Below are 17,702 nucleotides of genomic sequence, written 5' to 3' on the forward strand. Positions count from 1 at the left end.
CACACACGGATTGTGTGTCCCTTCAGACCTCGCCAATGGAATTTACATCAACGACGGCATCACATAGCAACGAAACAAACTGTGGCAAACAAATGCAGTGTCTCCGAGATGACATGGCAACAGCGACGTGGCCTAATTGAAGCCATCAAACGACTGGATGACACAACGGTTAAAGGGCCACACAGAAGCTGCACCTCCTGACCACATGGGGATTAAAGACACTCAGGACAGAGGAGGATTACGGGAAGAACAGCGTCATTAGAGGGTCACAAGTGATTTTATTTTTGAGTATCTTCCCCATTTTTTGGTATCCAACTAGCACAGATTAATACAAATATATAATGTATCAAAGATAAAAAATGTTGGCCACAGCAAAACTGCCAGCATTCTCAAGCTTTGTTTCTTCAGTAACTCCCATCTTTCTTTGGGCTGATCCAAATCAGATAAAATCTGACAAAACCCCCAAATTAAGGTACCATGGAGACACCTGTGAGACTACAACAGACACATTCAGTGTATCGGAAATATTCATGTGTAATATAATCTTCCAAGTCCACAACTATAACACCTATCAGACTGTAAGAGTTTGCCTATTTGAACTCTTCAGTGTTGTAGGACACACGAGGAAGATGGTTAAAGCACATGACCCGTTTTAAAAAGGTGGCAAAAGCACATGACCCGTTTTAAAGGTGACCCAAGCATAAAGTAAAGCGACATTACTATTCTATTTCCAACTCTGTTTATTAGCTTGGTACACATCTGATTACATTTTTCTTTTAATTCTTCTTAGAATTTGACCAATGCAGGATGAACGGACAAGCTGAGGCGGTTGGGACAGAGGTAGACTTTATTAGCATTTTCAAAAGGAAACCGGTGCCAAATACATGAAAACCACTACTGAAGCGGGAAATAAAACGACTGGTGCTGAGGCCAACATAACACATCTATCAAAGTCAAACCAAACACCATGTAAAACCTAATTATTTATAATCCAAATGAATAAAACATCTGACCCAGATGTAAGTCCCTTTGGAAATAAGAGAGAGAGGCCTCAGTGCCCACAGAGCATTTGAACCAAACCTAAAAAAAAACAAAAAAAATGTTCTCTGCCCAAAGGTTTAGGCACTGAACGTTTTCATGAGAAAATACATGCACCATAAGCCATACCTCACACACGTTTCTAACCTAATGTTAGTCCCATCACTCTTAACACACCACGAGGTCACCCAGAGTGATGAAAGTTTCCCCCGCGATGGACAGCTTCTGTTCCAGTTCATTCACACTCTGACCAAACAGTCTGTCACTTTGTGGATGACCCAAGTCACACCAAACACACGTCGATGCCAATAAATCTCCAGGTAAACTCTGAGGAGACTCTGACCAAGCATAGCATAGGGGAGACACACAGAGGCACTAGTGCTTAGTCAGGCCATTACTTTGAGAAAGGTGGTCAGTTTTTCCAAATGTCATGCAAGATAAACTGCGCATTGTGTTGTACTTCAGTAAAGCATTTTTTTCCTGGAAGGGTTTATTGTTTAGGTTTCACTCAAACGAGCACCCACACCCTGAAGGGCTGAACCTTAAGCCAAGCTTTAAGTGAATAACAACAACAACGACCTCACGACGTCACTGAAACCAAAGGCTGGAGTGCACAAAATTTGCCCATGCCTGTCGCATCTAATAATAGAGGCTGCAGATATACCACCTTTTACATGGCAGACATGACCAAAGCTTTGACTGAATGTGACCTAAGTTTGAACCATGCCCCCGCATTCACGTCTAAGTCGCGGGGATTTAAGCTCTTCTGCCTCGTTCACACGTAGGCGACTACACAGTGCTGTCTTGCTGATCAGCGTTCAGTTTTTCAGTCAGTCCTCTGCAGCTGTCCATGGAAAATAGCCAGTACCCTATGAGTGAGCAGAATCTGGTCGTGTGTGTGTGTGTGTGTGTGTGCGCGCGCAATGGCAACCCGGAGAATGTAGCAAACTAGTGGTCTGCAGGTTTTGCTTTCGCCTACTGATAATAGCCAGTACCCTGTGACTGATCAGATTTTGGTCACGTGTGTGTGTGTGTGTGTGTGTGTGTGTGTGTGTGTGTGTGTGTGTGTGTGTGTGTGTGTGTGTGTGTGTGTGTCCTCAGGTCCGTGTTGGCATAGACACATGCGCCGGCAGGCTCAGGCCTCGATGGTGACCTTGGCGAAGCGGTACTGCAGAGAGGAGGGGTTCCTGAGCAGCAGCAGGCCCCGTTGCTCGGGGGGCTGCCGCAGGAGCGCTTGCAGGAGGCCCGTCAGGCTCACCAGCCCCAACGCCTCCCCACAGCCCGCCGCCAGGGAGAAGTCGCCCTGGGTCACCCAGCCCAGGGTAACGCGTGAGCAGTGGGACGTGACGCTCGGCAGGGGCTCCGGCCACAGCCCCAGGACCAGCCTCTCCTCTGTGGCCGGAGCAGGAGCAGGAGCAGAGGGGGCCACAGAAGCTGGGGTGGCGTCCGTGTCGCCGTCTGAAGTTCTGCTGGGCGTGGAAACGACCTCTTGGTTCTGAGTGAGGGCTGGGACAGAGCTTGGCTGCTCAGTGGGCCTTTGGCTCGGGTCAGAGGTCGAGTCCGGCTTCTCGGCGACACCATCAGAACCGACTACCTGCTCCTCTGAGGCCCCTTTGGCTTTACCTCCCTTCTTCTTCTTGCCCTTGCGTGCGCTCTTCACGCGCTTCCTGAAATGGTCCACGTGCAGGGGCTCCTGGGGGCCCATGCAGCGGGGCTCCTTGCTCAGCAGCCGCAGGTCCTCGTCCGTGGGCACACACACCATGGCATGCAGTTCTGGACGGCCCTTGGCAAGCAGCGAGAAGCGCGCCCACACCAGGCTGTGCCCGTGCGATGCCCAGAGAGAGGCGGCCGTGGCGGGGCAGAGTGAAGCGGGCTGAGGGGCACGCTGGAGCCTCTGGCCTTTAGAAGAGCTGGGCTTACACCAGACAGACAGCTGCCTCATCACCTTCCTGCTCCTGGAGAGAAGATAGAATATGAGAGAAAAAAAAGAGGAAGTAAGTTAATGGAAATGAGTGGAAATGAAGGAAAGAATGGAATAGAAATGAGTGGAAATGAATAGAAATGAAGAAAGAATTAAATTAAAGAATTAATTAGAATTAAATTGAACAGGATCTTCTGAAATAGCTGCATAGATGTGACGCTGGTTCATTTGATGGTGGGTGTAACTAAAGACGAAATTTCATAGGATTTCATATCCTGACTTTATTCACATTGCACACCTTCACTAAGGCTGCAGATCTGGCCCAGGTGTGGTGAACCTGTGCCGCATCAGAACCAGAGTGGTTCCGTAAGCCATCTGTCGGGGTTACGCCAGGACGGATCAATACCCTCCGCAGCAGCACTAAAGCACTGAACTGAACTCTGAGTAAAATGACAATTTTTGTTGCCAAATACTTCAGCTTTAGGCCTCCCGCCAGGCTTCCTGGCAAAGCCATTCCAAAGTAGCTTCAAACGATTTGGAGGTTGGCAGCTGAAGATCATCTCTCACGGCTGTTAAGGAGGCTGTCTGGGAAGACAGGCTTTTATATCTCACGGGGGCTCCGGCACTGAGCGCTCTCATTTGGAACGGCATGAAATCTTGAGCAATCTCCAGCAGAGCCATGAATCTCAACTGTCAGAGGTATTAGAGCGAGCGCTTTGAATTCTCAAAATCCGTCAGCGTGAAATAAAAAAACACAATGCTCCAAGCAAAACACGCAGTCGAAAACCATGAAGGGGTTGGATGAAATGGATGTGATGCTGCTAAAAAAAAAAAAAACAATGCTTTATCAAATCAATGTTTTTTTAAACAAATAAGTTTTTTTTTTCTTTAAAAAACAATGCTTTGTCAAAGTGGTTTAAAAAAAAATAACAACTTTGTCAAAGTGATTAATTTATGATGCTTGTAAATCCATGCATTCTGCATTACTTTTGTGAATAATGAACCAGAAGTCCTAATTGTTTCAAAGTAATGTTAAACTAAATTATTACTTATAATTACAGAATTATAGTCATCCATATAAGCAATAAAGCAACAGTTTGTCTTACAGCAAAGGACAGAGCATCAAACTTGGAGTAACCGAGCGCATAGCAGAACAGCAGAGCACTTTAAACTCAACACCAGCTTCAGATGCAGCGCTGTTCAAAACCTGACAGGATCTCCTCAAGCACAACCCATGTCTCTGAAGCAGTGCAGTAACAGCCAACATAAACCCATTGCCCAAGTTTGCCAGCATCTGGTTCAGCAGACACACTGGAGTAAAACGCCACCTACCTGAGCACAGAAAACCTCCTGGGTGGAACGCCGTCTGTCTCCACGCCAGTCTGGGCATCAGAGCCCTCGCCGGTCTCCTTGACGATCTCCACCCATTCCTCCACCAGCTGTTGCCAGGGGCATCGGAACGGCGCCAGGCAGCCGTGTTTGATGTAATTGGTCCTCTTGCCAGGCGGACGCCTGCGGGCAGGGTGAAAGGTCAATTACATCAATCTACCACATGTGAACAGTGAAGAAGGATGATCTGATTACAACCCAGTGGCCGCCGACTCATTACACAGACATACAGCCTGTTATACGTGTACTAACTCAATAGGATCCAGGTTAAAAGTGGTCATCAAATGATACGAGAGGCTATTACACTGATCTACTGCGTTTGGTGTGAGTCTATGGCGCTGCACGTGATTAAACGGTGGGTACTTCCTGGGCAGTATGTCAGCGTGCAGCACCTACCTCGTAAACTTGTTCATAAGCTCTGCCTGCTGCTCATCTTGGAAGCGGGCGCCCGCAATGCAGTCTGGGTAGTCGTGGGGGAAGTGGGGCGCCCCCTTGTGCTGGGAGTGCTTCGCGCTCATCTGGAGGCCGGCGACACGGACCCCTCTATACACCTAACACACAACCAAGAGGCCATTTTTGTGACAAATATTACAAATATGTGTTCTTTAATCACACACATTCAAACAAGACAAAAAAAATAGGTGTAAACTAATCTCTGATCTGTAATTTCATAAGCAACAGGATCCTAAATTTAACAGAGAACAAACAGTGTAATTTGCACAAGCTATTTTAGGTTTCTACTTTTCACAATATTAAAAATATTTGTCTTTACAGCTTGTTTTTCAGCCATCGATGAAATAGGTGCGCTGATACATCCTTTTTTTTTAAAAGACCCCTGGAGGCTCTGTGTTCACTAAGAAACTTCAGCACAATGCAGCTGCTGTTCCAAATGTTCAGGAAGCTTCCAGAAACCACACAGAAAGTGGACTCCAACAGGTGTCATGAAAAGACCCTCAAATGCCTTTATTTGGATCTGCAGGATATCACACCGGAACAAATACTGTATGTGCATGCACACGCCGATTTGGAACAATCAAGGCTCATCAAGATACAGTTTAAATATCTTGATAAGCCTTAATCAGCCTTTAATCGTTGATTAAAGTTACTTGATTAAAGTTATCGATAAAGATACTAGCTTGCTCAGCACAGAGGGATAACTGTACTGTACGTACCAGAGGCACCCAGAAGGGCATGCCCCAGCCTTTGGGCAGCAGCAGGTCCCATCCTGCCCCCCAGGAGGGCATCTCCTGGCCCAGCTGCTTGCCTGGCTGGTGCACCAGCAGCACGGGGACTCGGCCCTGTGGAGGGGTGGGCTTCAGGCAGGAGCCGGGCACCAGGAGCTCGCTCCGCATCCGATTCAGCTCCTGAGAGAAAGACACACACACACACACACAGTCAGACAGACACACGGGAACGGGCTCTCAAATGTTCCAAAGTACAGTACCAGTCCCATAAATAATTTGTATCTTCTGATTCCACGCTGGCATTTAGAACAAGATCGCTTATCTTCTGCATGCCTACGTCATGTAGGACCAGATGGGTGCTGCCAGATGGGTGCTGCCTTTCCACACTTTTCACTGCAATCATTCTGGTCTGGTGTCCCTCCCTAGGGCTTCATGTGGATTAGCAGTGCCACTAATTGCCTGTCTTAGCCATCTCATAGCCTAAACACTTTCAATTTGATACTGTTCATAGTAAATGAGCATTTCTTCAGTGAAGCCTCGCTTAGGAAGACTACCTTCTCTGTGATCTTGTTGTCGGTGGCGTTGTCCCTCACGTTCCGGTCCCACAAGGCGCTTTGGCAGCAGTGCTCTGGTACTCCCTGCAGGGTGAGGGCCCTTCTCTTCTCCTCGTCCACGCCTGACACAAACACACACACACACACACACACACACACACACGTAGGGCAGAGGCCTGCATCACCCACTGCTTGACCTACACCAGCCTCTCAATGGGGCTGGACTTAACTACATCACATTACACAAAATGCACAACATTTGGGATAAGTATGTAAAACTCACACTACTGCTAAATTAATCCATCAAAGACAATTTTGACTAAAGTTGTTTTGGCCTTCTGGAGCATGATACGTTTACCTTCCTCATTCACCTTACACTGGATAGTCTATTATTGTTGTCATATCCCGTAAATGAAGGAGGACAGGAAGAGGAAGAGCCCGGACAGGAAGTGGTAGAGAGTGCGTGAGGCGTGTGGCCCGGGCATGAGTGGAGGAGGGTCCTGCCAGGATTCGAACCTGGGTCATCTGCATGGGCGAGCAGAGGCCCCCCAGGGGCGCAGAACCAGAAACACTGCATGCCAACAGAACCAGCCTCAGGGGAGACGGCACCATCACAAACACCATCATCACCGCAACCATCACCACAACCAAAACACAGGCAGAAAAAAAATACCCCTACATAATTTCAAAAACTACTTTTAAAGTTATTCAATAGATTGCTTTTTTAGTACTCAATTAGTAGAATATTATAACCATTATGGTAGTTATTGTATACTGTAGCATAGACTACTGTCATAGCTTCTATAGAGGGTATCCACTCGTTTGTGCTGGTTTTGGGACTCTATGAAGAATGCAATGCTAAAGAGAAGAATGGAAATGAGTCTCTGCTGTGAAGTTACCTATGGCCTGCTGGAGGTCAGGCTCAGCTTTGCATCTCATGCGGGGCAGGGTGAGTCGGGGGTCATCTACAGTCAGGCCCAGGACAGAACCCCCAGGAATCTCAGTGGAGGAATACACACCTGAGGAATACACATGCTGCTTTAAGGCACACCGTCCCATTCACAGCATCTTTACGCTATTTATATTAGCTATTCTAATGCTGCTTTAAGACACACCGTCCCATTCACAGCATCTTTACGCAGTTGCTATTCTAGTGCTGCTTTAAGACACACTATCCATTCACAGCATCTTTACGCTATTTATATTAGCTATTTTAGTGCTGCTTTAAGACACACCGTCCCATTCACAGCTTCAGAAAATGAGAAGACATAAAAAAAGGTAAAGATGTCTGGGTGCTGTATGGAAACCATCTCCATCGCCACCTGTAACTGACCCAGGCTAAAAAAAACGACAAGCACGGACCTTTGAGCAGCTGGAAGACATCGGTTTGCTCCCTGTGAAGAGCCATGTTTTGCTCCTGTTTGGAGTGCTCTGGCCACCAGAAGCATGACTGTCTATTCTTGGCTTCTACCTGTAAAAGAGAAAAACAGTGGTTTTCTCTGGTGCCCTGCCCTGCAAATGTGCATGTTCAGGTTTATACCCAAGTGGATTTACGCACATCACAGTCTGTGGCAGGACACAGAGCCTCCGTCAAGACTGAGTGAGAGAGTGGACCAATGAGACGATACCGCACGATCTCCATGGTGAGGTCACTACAGGTCACAGGAAAAACAGATACAGAAAGATTTCAAAATGATTCTGCAAAGTATTACTGAAAAATAATTCTACACGTTATATCAAGGGTAAATTACCATTTGTAAGGTCTGGATAAGACGTATACTAAAAAATAGCACAAAAATACCTTCATAGATACATACAAATGTGTGAATGCCAAATACTTACTTAATGACTATTCCAGTTAAGGCTGACTTCCATGTGACAGGGCAGGTAGGTGACCGAGTCCCATCCCCAAAGATTTTCTTGGCCGGCAGGCCATCAGAGTCCTGCTCTGCCCTCTTCCTCTTCCGGCTGCTGGCCTGCTTCTGAGCGGGGCCTTTGGGTGGTATTGCTGCTGCTTCTGCTGCCCCTGCTGGAGTGGGCTCGGGCACGGGTACGTGCACGGGCACTGGCAACACAGCTTCTGAACACTGGCACACTGCTCTCAGCTCAGACAGGAGATCCTACACAAGTAGGTCACAGCAAGAGTGTCATCATTCTGCCACAAAGAGAGGCTGCTGACAACCCATGTGTGCTGGTGCCTTACACACTGATATTGAACTAAGACATCAGAGGGCTGATATATTATTACTAAGCAACAGTAGTTATTTTTTTTCTAAATACCACTGGCACAAGCGCTTTCGGCAGAGCATAAAACAAACACAAGGTATTTGTACAGTGGAGCAGGGAGCAGTGGGTTATGAAAATTATACCACAGTAAAACTCAGTTCACCACGATGGGGAGTTCTCATCGACCATGCTATTATTTATATTAAAACCACAGATCTAGCCATGCAGCCTTATAGCATAACTCCATTAGGAGAGGCTAACTGGAGCCTCACCTGCTTTAGCGTGGGATGGCCCCAAATCCACAGCTGTCTGTCAGTAGAGCCTTCACAACGGGGTCTCCAGAGGAAGAGCACAGGGCCCAGAGGCTGGGCGGGGTACTGATCTGATCCGTAAAGAACCACACTGCCCTGCCTGCGCCCGGATAGGCACTGCACCGCAGCAAAGGTTGGCCCTGTATATACACACACACACAAACACATAGAGCTGTGATGAGGAAACTGATGAAAGTCAAGATAAATTATACCAGTGAAGGGACAGAAAGAATCCTCTTCATATCTTGCAGTTTCTCACAGTGGGTACAGGAAAATGGCAACACTTACAATGCTGTCAGTTAGACACTTACTTACTTATAATGAACTTTGTAGGTATGTCAGAAATGAAGGTGACAAGGTGATTATGAACCATTTGCCTAAATGATCCAAAATTATGATATATATAGGATATATGGACTATGATACAAATGGTATACTAACAGGGTTCCCACCTTTTTAATTGACAACATTTCAAACCTTTTCTATTACTTTTCAAAGGCATTTAATGAAATTTCCATGCCTGTTCACTTCCAACAATTACACAAAACTGCGTTCTTTACTCCACAGATTGGGTCTAATTGTTGAATGAAAATTACACCTTGACACCATCTCTCAAACACAGCAGAGGAAAAGTGAATGTCTGGGGCTGCCTTCATGATGGTAATGTATGTTATTTGAACAGAGTAGAAGGAATCGTTACTAAGGAAGGCTATAACTCCATCACCATGTAATACCCTGTGGACAGCCCTTCACTGCAGCCAATTTTATCCTACAACAAGACAGAGATCCAAAGCATTGCTCTAAATTATGCAAGACCTATTTAGTGAAGAGGCAGTCAAGTTGTAACGCTGCAATGTTTGAAAGGGCTGCAAATAGGGGATTATTTAATGAAAGCACATTTTTAAGCACGTTATTTCACACACAAATAATTATTCTTAACTTTGCTGATGTCTATTATAGTATATTTTCGTTTCGTTTTGCACCTTATTTGAGTTTTCCTGGGAAAACATCTGGGTGAATTACCCTATATTGTGTTTGGTAACAGAAAGTGTTGTGGATGGAGCCAAATATGCAGTAAACCACTTGGCTGTGGGAGAAATAGTCACACAAAAATATCCGGACAAACACCAAACCGACTGCCTGGGCACTTTACAAAGATCTGTTCAGCAACTTTTAAATTAAACAAACGCTAAACAGTAGCCTTAGCATCACAAACAACCTAATGTTAGCCCGACTGCATCATCACAGTAACATTATCTTTTCCCCCCCAGATTATCGGTCTCATGTACTACTGTCAGGACATAATGACAGTCTTGGCAAATAAGGTTATTTTTATAAAAGTTCCCTACTGCAGTTTTAAGATCTGAAATGTGGTTCTTCACTCACCTGCGTCTTTACTGGTAAGCCTGGAGAGGGCGCTGAGGAGCTCCTCCTCTGGTCCCTGCAGCTCCACACAGCAATAATAGGACAGGTCCTACCAACACAAAATTTAAGACAATACAGTAAGGCTAGTGAAGCGATGACATTTACCGTCAACATTTTTCTGGAAAAGATGAGGGAAATATATGAATACCTTGTAACCTAACCAACCAATATCTCATAGCATCTAAAAGCAAATTGAAGCTAGGAACCCTTGTGGGTGATGTTTAATAGCTTCAGCTATTTAAGGTACAGTCCACAATTCAGGTGAAAAGTTGTTGATATTTGAGCTAATTGATTGGCTGAAATGGTGTATGGCTCGGCCCACCCACTTTGTTTGTTTCCCCATTTACAGAGCCGGAATTTTTTGAGCGCATACACAGAACAGCCAGCTAGAGGACCGTAAGGAGCAATTAGACCAAATGTTTATTGGATAAGAATTGCGGGCTGTACCTTTAAAAGAGCCAATCTATAGGAGGCATTATCTATGGGCCTGTGGCCTCCTCCTCACCTGCAGGAGACAGTGGCTGCTCATAGCCCTGTAGCAGGCCCGGTAGCACTTAAAGGTGGGCCTGTCCCCCAGACAATAGCCCCACTTCTTCAACATGTGGAAGCGCTTGGCGTGCCAGATGTGTGTCTCCAGCCACATGTTCTTCCTCTGCCGGCGGTTGAACTCCAGCAGCAGGTTACCGTGGCGACGGCGAGCTTTGCGGCTCTTGGCCTTTGACTCCTCCTTCTTCTTGCCAGTTAGTAGGCTTTTCTCCAACTAAAAAGAGAGAGGCATTGGAAATATTTATAACAACAGCACAGTAAGGCCTTGACATACGCCTCCAATTTTAGGAATGTCAGATCAAGCTTCCAAATAAGTACTACAAATGGATCAAAGGCAGGCTGGTTGATCTGACTACATTCATAACCCTTGATTCAAAAACTGTTTGTTACTGGCACAAATGTAATGGCACAAACATGTTGATGATCATCAGCATTGTAAGTACCAAGTGTCTTAGAGAGCATGTAGCTGGATTATGGATCTATTATGTTTAGGACTAATCTAACGGCAGCGCACCATCCTCTGTGCGCCTTCTCGTAGCCTGGTGGGAAGTCTTTTAGTGTTGTGGCTCATGGCTCTTCGTCTCATGTGTTTGGGCAGAGCGCCAAAGGTATGGCAGCTGCCCGTCCTCTTGTTGACGGCCTTCAGCATCGCCTTGACCTCAGCAGCCCTGGCCCTGGCAAAATAGGAGCCTAGAGAAGGCAACACGAGTAACAATTAGACAACATGCCATACTCTCCAAATGTAAGAGCCAAACGCCGGCCAAAATAAAATCTCCCTTGTACCACAATCTGTGAATGAACAGCCTTGATGAACGTGTCTTACTGGTGATGTATTTGGGAAGCTCCTGGGGGTAAACCGAGCCGCCTGACTGATGGCCTCTGACCCACCCACCGCCCTGGTGGGGCAAGCCGTGCCCCTTCACATGTTGGGCTTCACCGGTCCGACCTTTAAGACCAACACAACCAGGTTTATTCATCTTTAACACCAGCCAAACGCTGCGCTGATTCTGTCGTGGTTCATTCCCATTGCTTACTGCTGGACATGCAGTTAAAGTATGTACAATGATGGTTAATAACGACATGTATGGATGATACCAACCAGCAGGAGTGTCTCCACCGTTGCGCCAGCCTGGCGATGAGTAGGTTACATTGCCGGGCTGATCTCTCATCTTTTTATTGCGCATCCTGTTTTTGGCCCCCGACATTATTGCTGCAGATTCTCCTCTTTACTGTTTCAAAACAACGTATTATCATGAATCCAGAATATAAACAGGGTAGCTACCCTACGTTGCAATAGCTAACGTTAACTTTTAGTGTCGCTTCCTAGCTATCAAAAAAGGTTACTTCGCTTCAAGTTGGCTCGCGATATCCCCCCGCTAATGACTGTTGCCTCTACAGTAATGGCACACATTTTTACATGCACAACTTGCTCAGAGTGACAACATACTCAGACACTCTCCGAGTGACAACATACTCACTTTAGAAAGAACTACGAACACAAAAAATTGGAGTAGACTACAGTCACATCGCTAACTTTATAAATGAAGTTCAACGCTGCGGCTAACGTAGACATAAACGTGTTTTCCGCATGTCTTCCGACGTATAATCACCCAGCGTTGCACTTTATAGTTTCCGGTGCAGTGGTTTCTGGGATACGAAGTCTTAGTAGGTCAAAAAGCGAAAATGTGACAAACTCTGAATAAATGTAACTGTACTCGGTTTGTTTTTGATAACACATTGATAGCACACATACCTGATGCATGACAGGACATTGTATTGTAAAGTCGTGTACGTTTATAGGCAGGACACGCCGGTTTTCTTGGTTCGTTTATTGCATTGTCATCTAAGAGGCTTGCATCCCAGTGATTTCGCGCGACCTCTGCTGGACAGTCAGTGTCAAGACATCAAAACTAGAATTGCCTCATATGTGATGGAGAGACAGTTCGATATGCATAGATGTCTGTATGACTGTTTATTGGGCGAGACAATGACACCGTGGACTGCGCAAAGCAGTATCTGAGGGCTATATAAGTATGCGGTCTAGAGGAAATCTCATTCAGATTTGAAATTTTTATTTTGGCCCATACGCCCAGGGCTATTTCCACATGCAGTGAGCATTAGTATCAGAAACAGATGTTGAGGTATTTATGACAGGTGCATAGCTAAGTCACAACTGTGCCAATGATCAGGGGAGCAGAAACCTTGTTGGATGGGGTGTAATGAGAATGAGTCTTCTCTTGCATGGAAATGTCAAAACATCAGAATGCCATGTTACATATTTATATATTAATGACTTTGTGAGCTCTGAATACGTTACAAGATTCCAATATCCTGTTAAGGCTGACATAACTAAATTCAGGACTAGGTAGAGCCTGCGATTCAGGTGAAAGATCGATGATGTTCGACCTCAACAGACAATGAAATTATACCCCTCTTCCATTCTCCTGAAGCAATGCGTTGATTGGCTTGAACGGTTTCTGGCTCGGCCCGAGCCACTATCTTTGTTTCCCTTTAACAGAACCAGGACTGTGTAAGAACACTGGAGTTTTTCTGAGCGCACACTCTAAATAGACAGCAGAGAGAGGACTGAATTTGACCAACCAAGTGTACTGGATCAGAATCACCGACTAAACCTTTAATGAAACTGTTTCACAACCGTAATTTCACATACAATTCACATTGCTATAAATGCAATTCATATTGTTATAAATGAAACCAAAAAATTCATTTACTGAACATATTCCTGTTGACCAAACATCAAACCAAAATATTTTGGATAATTGTAACCGGTTTTACAATCCTACTGTCAATCAACATAGTGATGCTGCTGGCAATACTGTCAAGTTCAACTGTGTGAATCAGTGATTTTATTTAAATAATCTTGATTGAACATACCAACTCAACAAGAGTGAAAAGCATTATGTACACAATATTATAAGTGTGACCTACAACCGCCATGACAATATGACAGAACTGAGTCCATTATCAATAGAGGGGTGAGGCAGTCATTAAGTTGTGTATTGACATTCACCACCTGAGTATCAGAGGACAGCGCTAGAGGTCCCACGAGCAAAGAAGGACGCGCCCTTGTCCTGCACTTTGTACTGAAAGACTTTCCTCTGATTCTGCTGCAGCTGCTGGCTTTGACCTCGCCACCAAATGTCCACCTGGAAGACAGACATGTTTTCCAATTCATATGAGCATTGTTGTACTGTTACTTTAGATGTGTAATTCACAAGAAAATCAATGTATGATTAATGTTTCAACACAATGTTTACAATCCCTGACAACCGAATCAGCGACCTGGGATTACTTATAATGCTTATTGTCCACAGAGAGGCAAGGAGTTTTGACACTGGAGCACCTAGAGTGCGCAAGTCACCTGTGCTAAAACCCTAAATACTGTAGGTCTTATAAAAATAGACAATGTCACAAGCCGGGTTTCCATCCAACTGTTAAATGCAAATTTTGAGCATCCGAACAGGACATCCAGAACGGAAATGCTTGAAATTTGCATAAAATCTTGTAAGCTGAATAGAGCTTGTAAGCTGCTAGAATGGAGTGGATTAACACCTGATTCGCATAGGGTAAAAAGTGACGGTTGATGGAAACAGGTTTATTCGTATTAACATGAGGTTAGATGCTATTTTATTAGGCGTTTATGCTTAAATTCCCCTAGTCAACCCCTAGAACCCACAGCTGTTCATAACTCCTCCCGTGAGGTGGAGTGTCCTACCTGTCCGTGAATGTCCCTGCAGTAGCCAGTGGGGAGGCCCTGGACCTGCAGCGCCAGGGTACACTGGTGCATTAGACCCTTCAGGAGCATTTCAGCGCTTTCCTCCTCACCCTCCTCTTCCTCACCCTCCTCCTCCTCACACCTCATGAGCATCACTGCATTGCCCTGGATGCAGACAATAACATTAAGACAAGATGTAAATGTGGATGAGTGGAAATGTCAGCATATTTAGAGCATGCTTTGAACTTGACACCCAGTATTCATGCTACTTATATTTTCTGTCTGTTGGTCTGATGGTCTGAATGTCTTCAACCGATGTTTACTTGTATGAAAAGACATTGCATGGCTGATACCAGAGATGAAAACAGACCTAAAACTGACCAACTAAGGTACACTACGACTAGTATTTTATATTTCAAGCCATGCGACAATGAGGGTCAAGAATATTCAATGAGGGTGTTTGAAAGAGTAACAGCACCAGTTTTGTGACCAACCTTTAACTCGCAGCAGATGTTAGCCTTGCAGTAGTGGGCAAAGTCCAGCACAGCTCCGGCGCGAACGCCGAGACTGAGGAGGACACTCAGGTCGTCCACAATCAGCACTGGGGGACTCTGAGGTCCTGACCCAATTTCCCCTTCGCCAACAGCGCCACCCACTGGACTCAGAGAACTCAGCACAAACTCAAACAGACCTCTCAGATCCGAGCACTGGGGCCTGAGAGAAAGGATGGAAGACACGAACAACAGGTACATAAACAGCACTGACACACCATGCACAACATTAAAATGACTTAAACCTAAGGAAATTCTTTAGTGTGACTAAAAAAAGATGATGGCTGTCTCTAAGCATCCATGCTGTGTTGCCCAGAGGACATGCTGGATCACCTGAAAAAGTCTAATGTGGGACTTTCAGGTTTTGCTCCGTCAGGTAACACGACTCCCAGGCAATCCTTCAGTCCTTCCAGGAACACAAGCTGGCCCTTCTCCTTTGCTTGAAGCAAACTCACACCCTTGAGGGAGACGAGGTTGGGCAATACCATTATTTGGTGTCCCCAGCACAGTCAAATAACATTCTCACATTAGAGATGGACCCAGGCAGAAAAATGCAGATGAATAAGTATTTGAACTCACCAGTCTTTGACTGACCGCACTGTAGTGACTAAAAGACTGTACAAGGCCCAAGAAGCAAACTTTACAGCCCGCTGGAAAACAACAAAGACATAAGACGACTAATTGCCTTACAGATATATAATTATAATCGTTTAGTTTAAGTTTCAATCAGAAAACCTGAGCTGTGAGAACTGAACTGTTTCTAGATGGACTCACCTCGCAAATAAAAAGAAAGGAAATGATGCACCAGGAATGAAGCGTCGGCCTTTCTGTCCGATATGAGGACAAACTCCCCCTACAACATGAAAGAAAAGTGGCTCCATAAAGTATTTATAGTAGGTACCACTACACTCTTCACTAAGCCATGCAACGTAAGCGACTAACATACCTGCTTGCAATTATCTGGACTATTATTTAGGATGCTGTTGAGTTCCGTATACATGATGTCTAAAGAATAACTTTCTTTAGTTTCCTTTGGGGAAACTACTTCAAGAGGACGCAAACGTGGTAATAGAACAAATGGGATATTTCACGATTTACAAACATCTAGCGAGCTAACTAACTGATTGCATTAGCCCTAAAGTAAGTGAGCGAACATACGCTGAAAACAATACCTATCTAGCTCGCAAACTAGGCACTTAAAAGGAATATATCGAGGAAAAACGCAAAACCTCTTCATTATAATGTAACTGTCAGGGATATCGCCTAGCATCAGCTAGCCAGCTTGCTCAATAACAGCTTGTGGTAGCTGGCAACCTAAGGTTTTGCCTTTCGGAGACATTTATAAATTATTAGCACTATCAACTGGTTGCTTCTGTCAAATCCGTTTGAGGTTGGCTTTACAGAAAATCATACTGGAGCTCTGCACAAAACAACTTGAGTGTCACTGGAACCGAATACATCCACATGGCATACACTACAAGTACCGCGTAGGGACATACCATATGTAAAACGCGAAATGCAAAGTCTTCTAGAAGCCTGGTAATGGTAATGCCCAGCCTTGATGCCGTTGTATAATTTGGAAGTCATGCGCCGGTCAGACACTGAAATTAGGCTTGCTAAACACACACACACACACACACACACACACACACACACACCATGAAGTACATGTAAACTCACTTTTTCAACCTGAACTCTTAAGATCTTGGGGTGATACATATTTTTTATAATGAAAAGACCTTTTGTAAAGAAAGCAGGGCTACATCAAGAATGTCTGAAACTTGGTCTCCTTATTGAGTTAGTCTCATTGGCAGAGCAGATGAAGAGGGAAGACAAAACAGACCCCGAATAGGGGGTAGGGTGTGGGGTCTGAATGGGCCGCACACAAAGAGGGGTTTGTCGGAAACGAAACGCGCTTTCCTGTGGGTGCACCCCCCGTAACCTCTCCTTTCCTTCTTCATGCAAATGGTCTGCTGGTGTTCAGGCAGAGGGGGGGACAGGCCTGGGGAAGCAGTCAGCTGGAGATGGAATGATGCTATTCAACCTGTGACGCTGACAGATGATCTGACGCATTGTTGCATGTGCATGCTGTGTTCTAACCCACATAACACACACACTCACAAAAGTGTGGTGTTAGTTATAACCTTATCAATTATCAGTTCTGTAATACATGCATCAGATGTATGCGGTGAGTATGTATTCTACTGTAGAGAACAGTATAAAGGTTCTACTGTATAGAACATTTACTGAAGAACCTGCATGGCATAACATGAGGATTTTTGAAGCCTCTAGTGGTAAGTCGCATTACAGGAGCCTTTCATCATGATCATCTTATTGTACAAAGATGCACTTCATGGATTTTGTGGGTGTCAGCTTATTACTAAATGGGTTGGAATTCATGTAGGACATTGTTAAATACATTTCGGTGGGAGGAGTAAATGAGGGACTTAATCTGTGAAAAATGCATTTAAAGAGATGCATTTAGCTTGGGTTGGGTCCACTGATGAAAATCAAGACTAAATTCTCAAACCTGTACATGCAATACTCAGCCGTTCTGTAAGTCCATAACCTTTTTATGTTGCAATGCCGACTAGGTGTGGGTGCAGTATATTTTCTTCACCACCAGAGGGCATCACCACCCCTTTCTGATCCTCTGCCTCAGTAACCATTGGCTTGAATCGCAGCCCCAGTCTCCTGGAAGACACAGAGGAATGAGGCAAACTCTGGTCATGGCCGACTTACCCCGAAAAGAGAGATCCACAGTCCTATTCTTGGTTTCAAGACTGGCGACCCATGTGATGTTTATGGTGGAAGGCCATGA

General features: G+C 45.2%; 2 protein-coding genes across 3 annotated transcripts; both read right to left on the reverse strand.

Annotated features, from left to right (window-relative positions):
* Nucleotides 1–829: 829 nt before the first annotated feature.
* pop1 (POP1 homolog, ribonuclease P/MRP subunit) lies at nt 830–12,204 on the reverse strand. Of its 2 annotated transcripts, none has more exons than XM_031576028.2 (16): nt 11,694–12,204; nt 11,418–11,540; nt 11,109–11,284; nt 10,554–10,808; nt 10,010–10,097; nt 8,585–8,763; nt 7,929–8,206; nt 7,645–7,738; nt 7,449–7,557; nt 6,986–7,105; nt 6,087–6,208; nt 5,521–5,712; nt 4,745–4,899; nt 4,292–4,471; nt 2,134–2,993; nt 830–2,083 (listed from the first exon to the last, which is right to left on the reverse strand). In XM_031576028.2, exons 1-15 carry the CDS (start codon nt 11,797–11,799, stop codon nt 2,174–2,176), a joined length of 2,997 nt encoding a protein of 998 aa, XP_031431888.1. In that variant the 5' UTR covers nt 11,800–12,204; the 3' UTR covers nt 830–2,083; nt 2,134–2,173. The 2 variants fall into 2 exon arrangements, with proteins under 2 accessions (XP_031431888.1, XP_012678362.2); XM_012822908.3 differs by lacking the exon at nt 830–2,083 and having other exon boundaries at nt 2,094–2,993; nt 11,694–11,823; nt 12,073–12,204.
* Nucleotides 12,205–13,005: 801 nt separating this feature from the next.
* Nucleotides 13,006–16,364, reverse strand: elp6 (elongator acetyltransferase complex subunit 6). The gene is made up of 7 exons (XM_012822865.3): nt 15,828–16,364; nt 15,656–15,734; nt 15,461–15,531; nt 15,215–15,339; nt 14,825–15,044; nt 14,331–14,495; nt 13,006–13,761 (listed from the first exon to the last, which is right to left on the reverse strand). The coding sequence occupies exons 1-7, from the start codon at nt 15,879–15,881 to the stop codon at nt 13,636–13,638; spliced, it is 840 nt and encodes a 279-aa protein (XP_012678319.1). The 5' UTR covers nt 15,882–16,364; the 3' UTR covers nt 13,006–13,635.
* Between the last annotated feature and the right edge of the window lie 1,338 nt (nt 16,365–17,702).

Source organism: Clupea harengus, chromosome 11 (genome assembly GCF_900700415.2).
Source record: "Clupea harengus chromosome 11, Ch_v2.0.2, whole genome shotgun sequence".
In the NCBI taxonomy this organism is placed as follows: Eukaryota; Metazoa; Chordata; class Actinopteri; order Clupeiformes; family Clupeidae; genus Clupea; species Clupea harengus.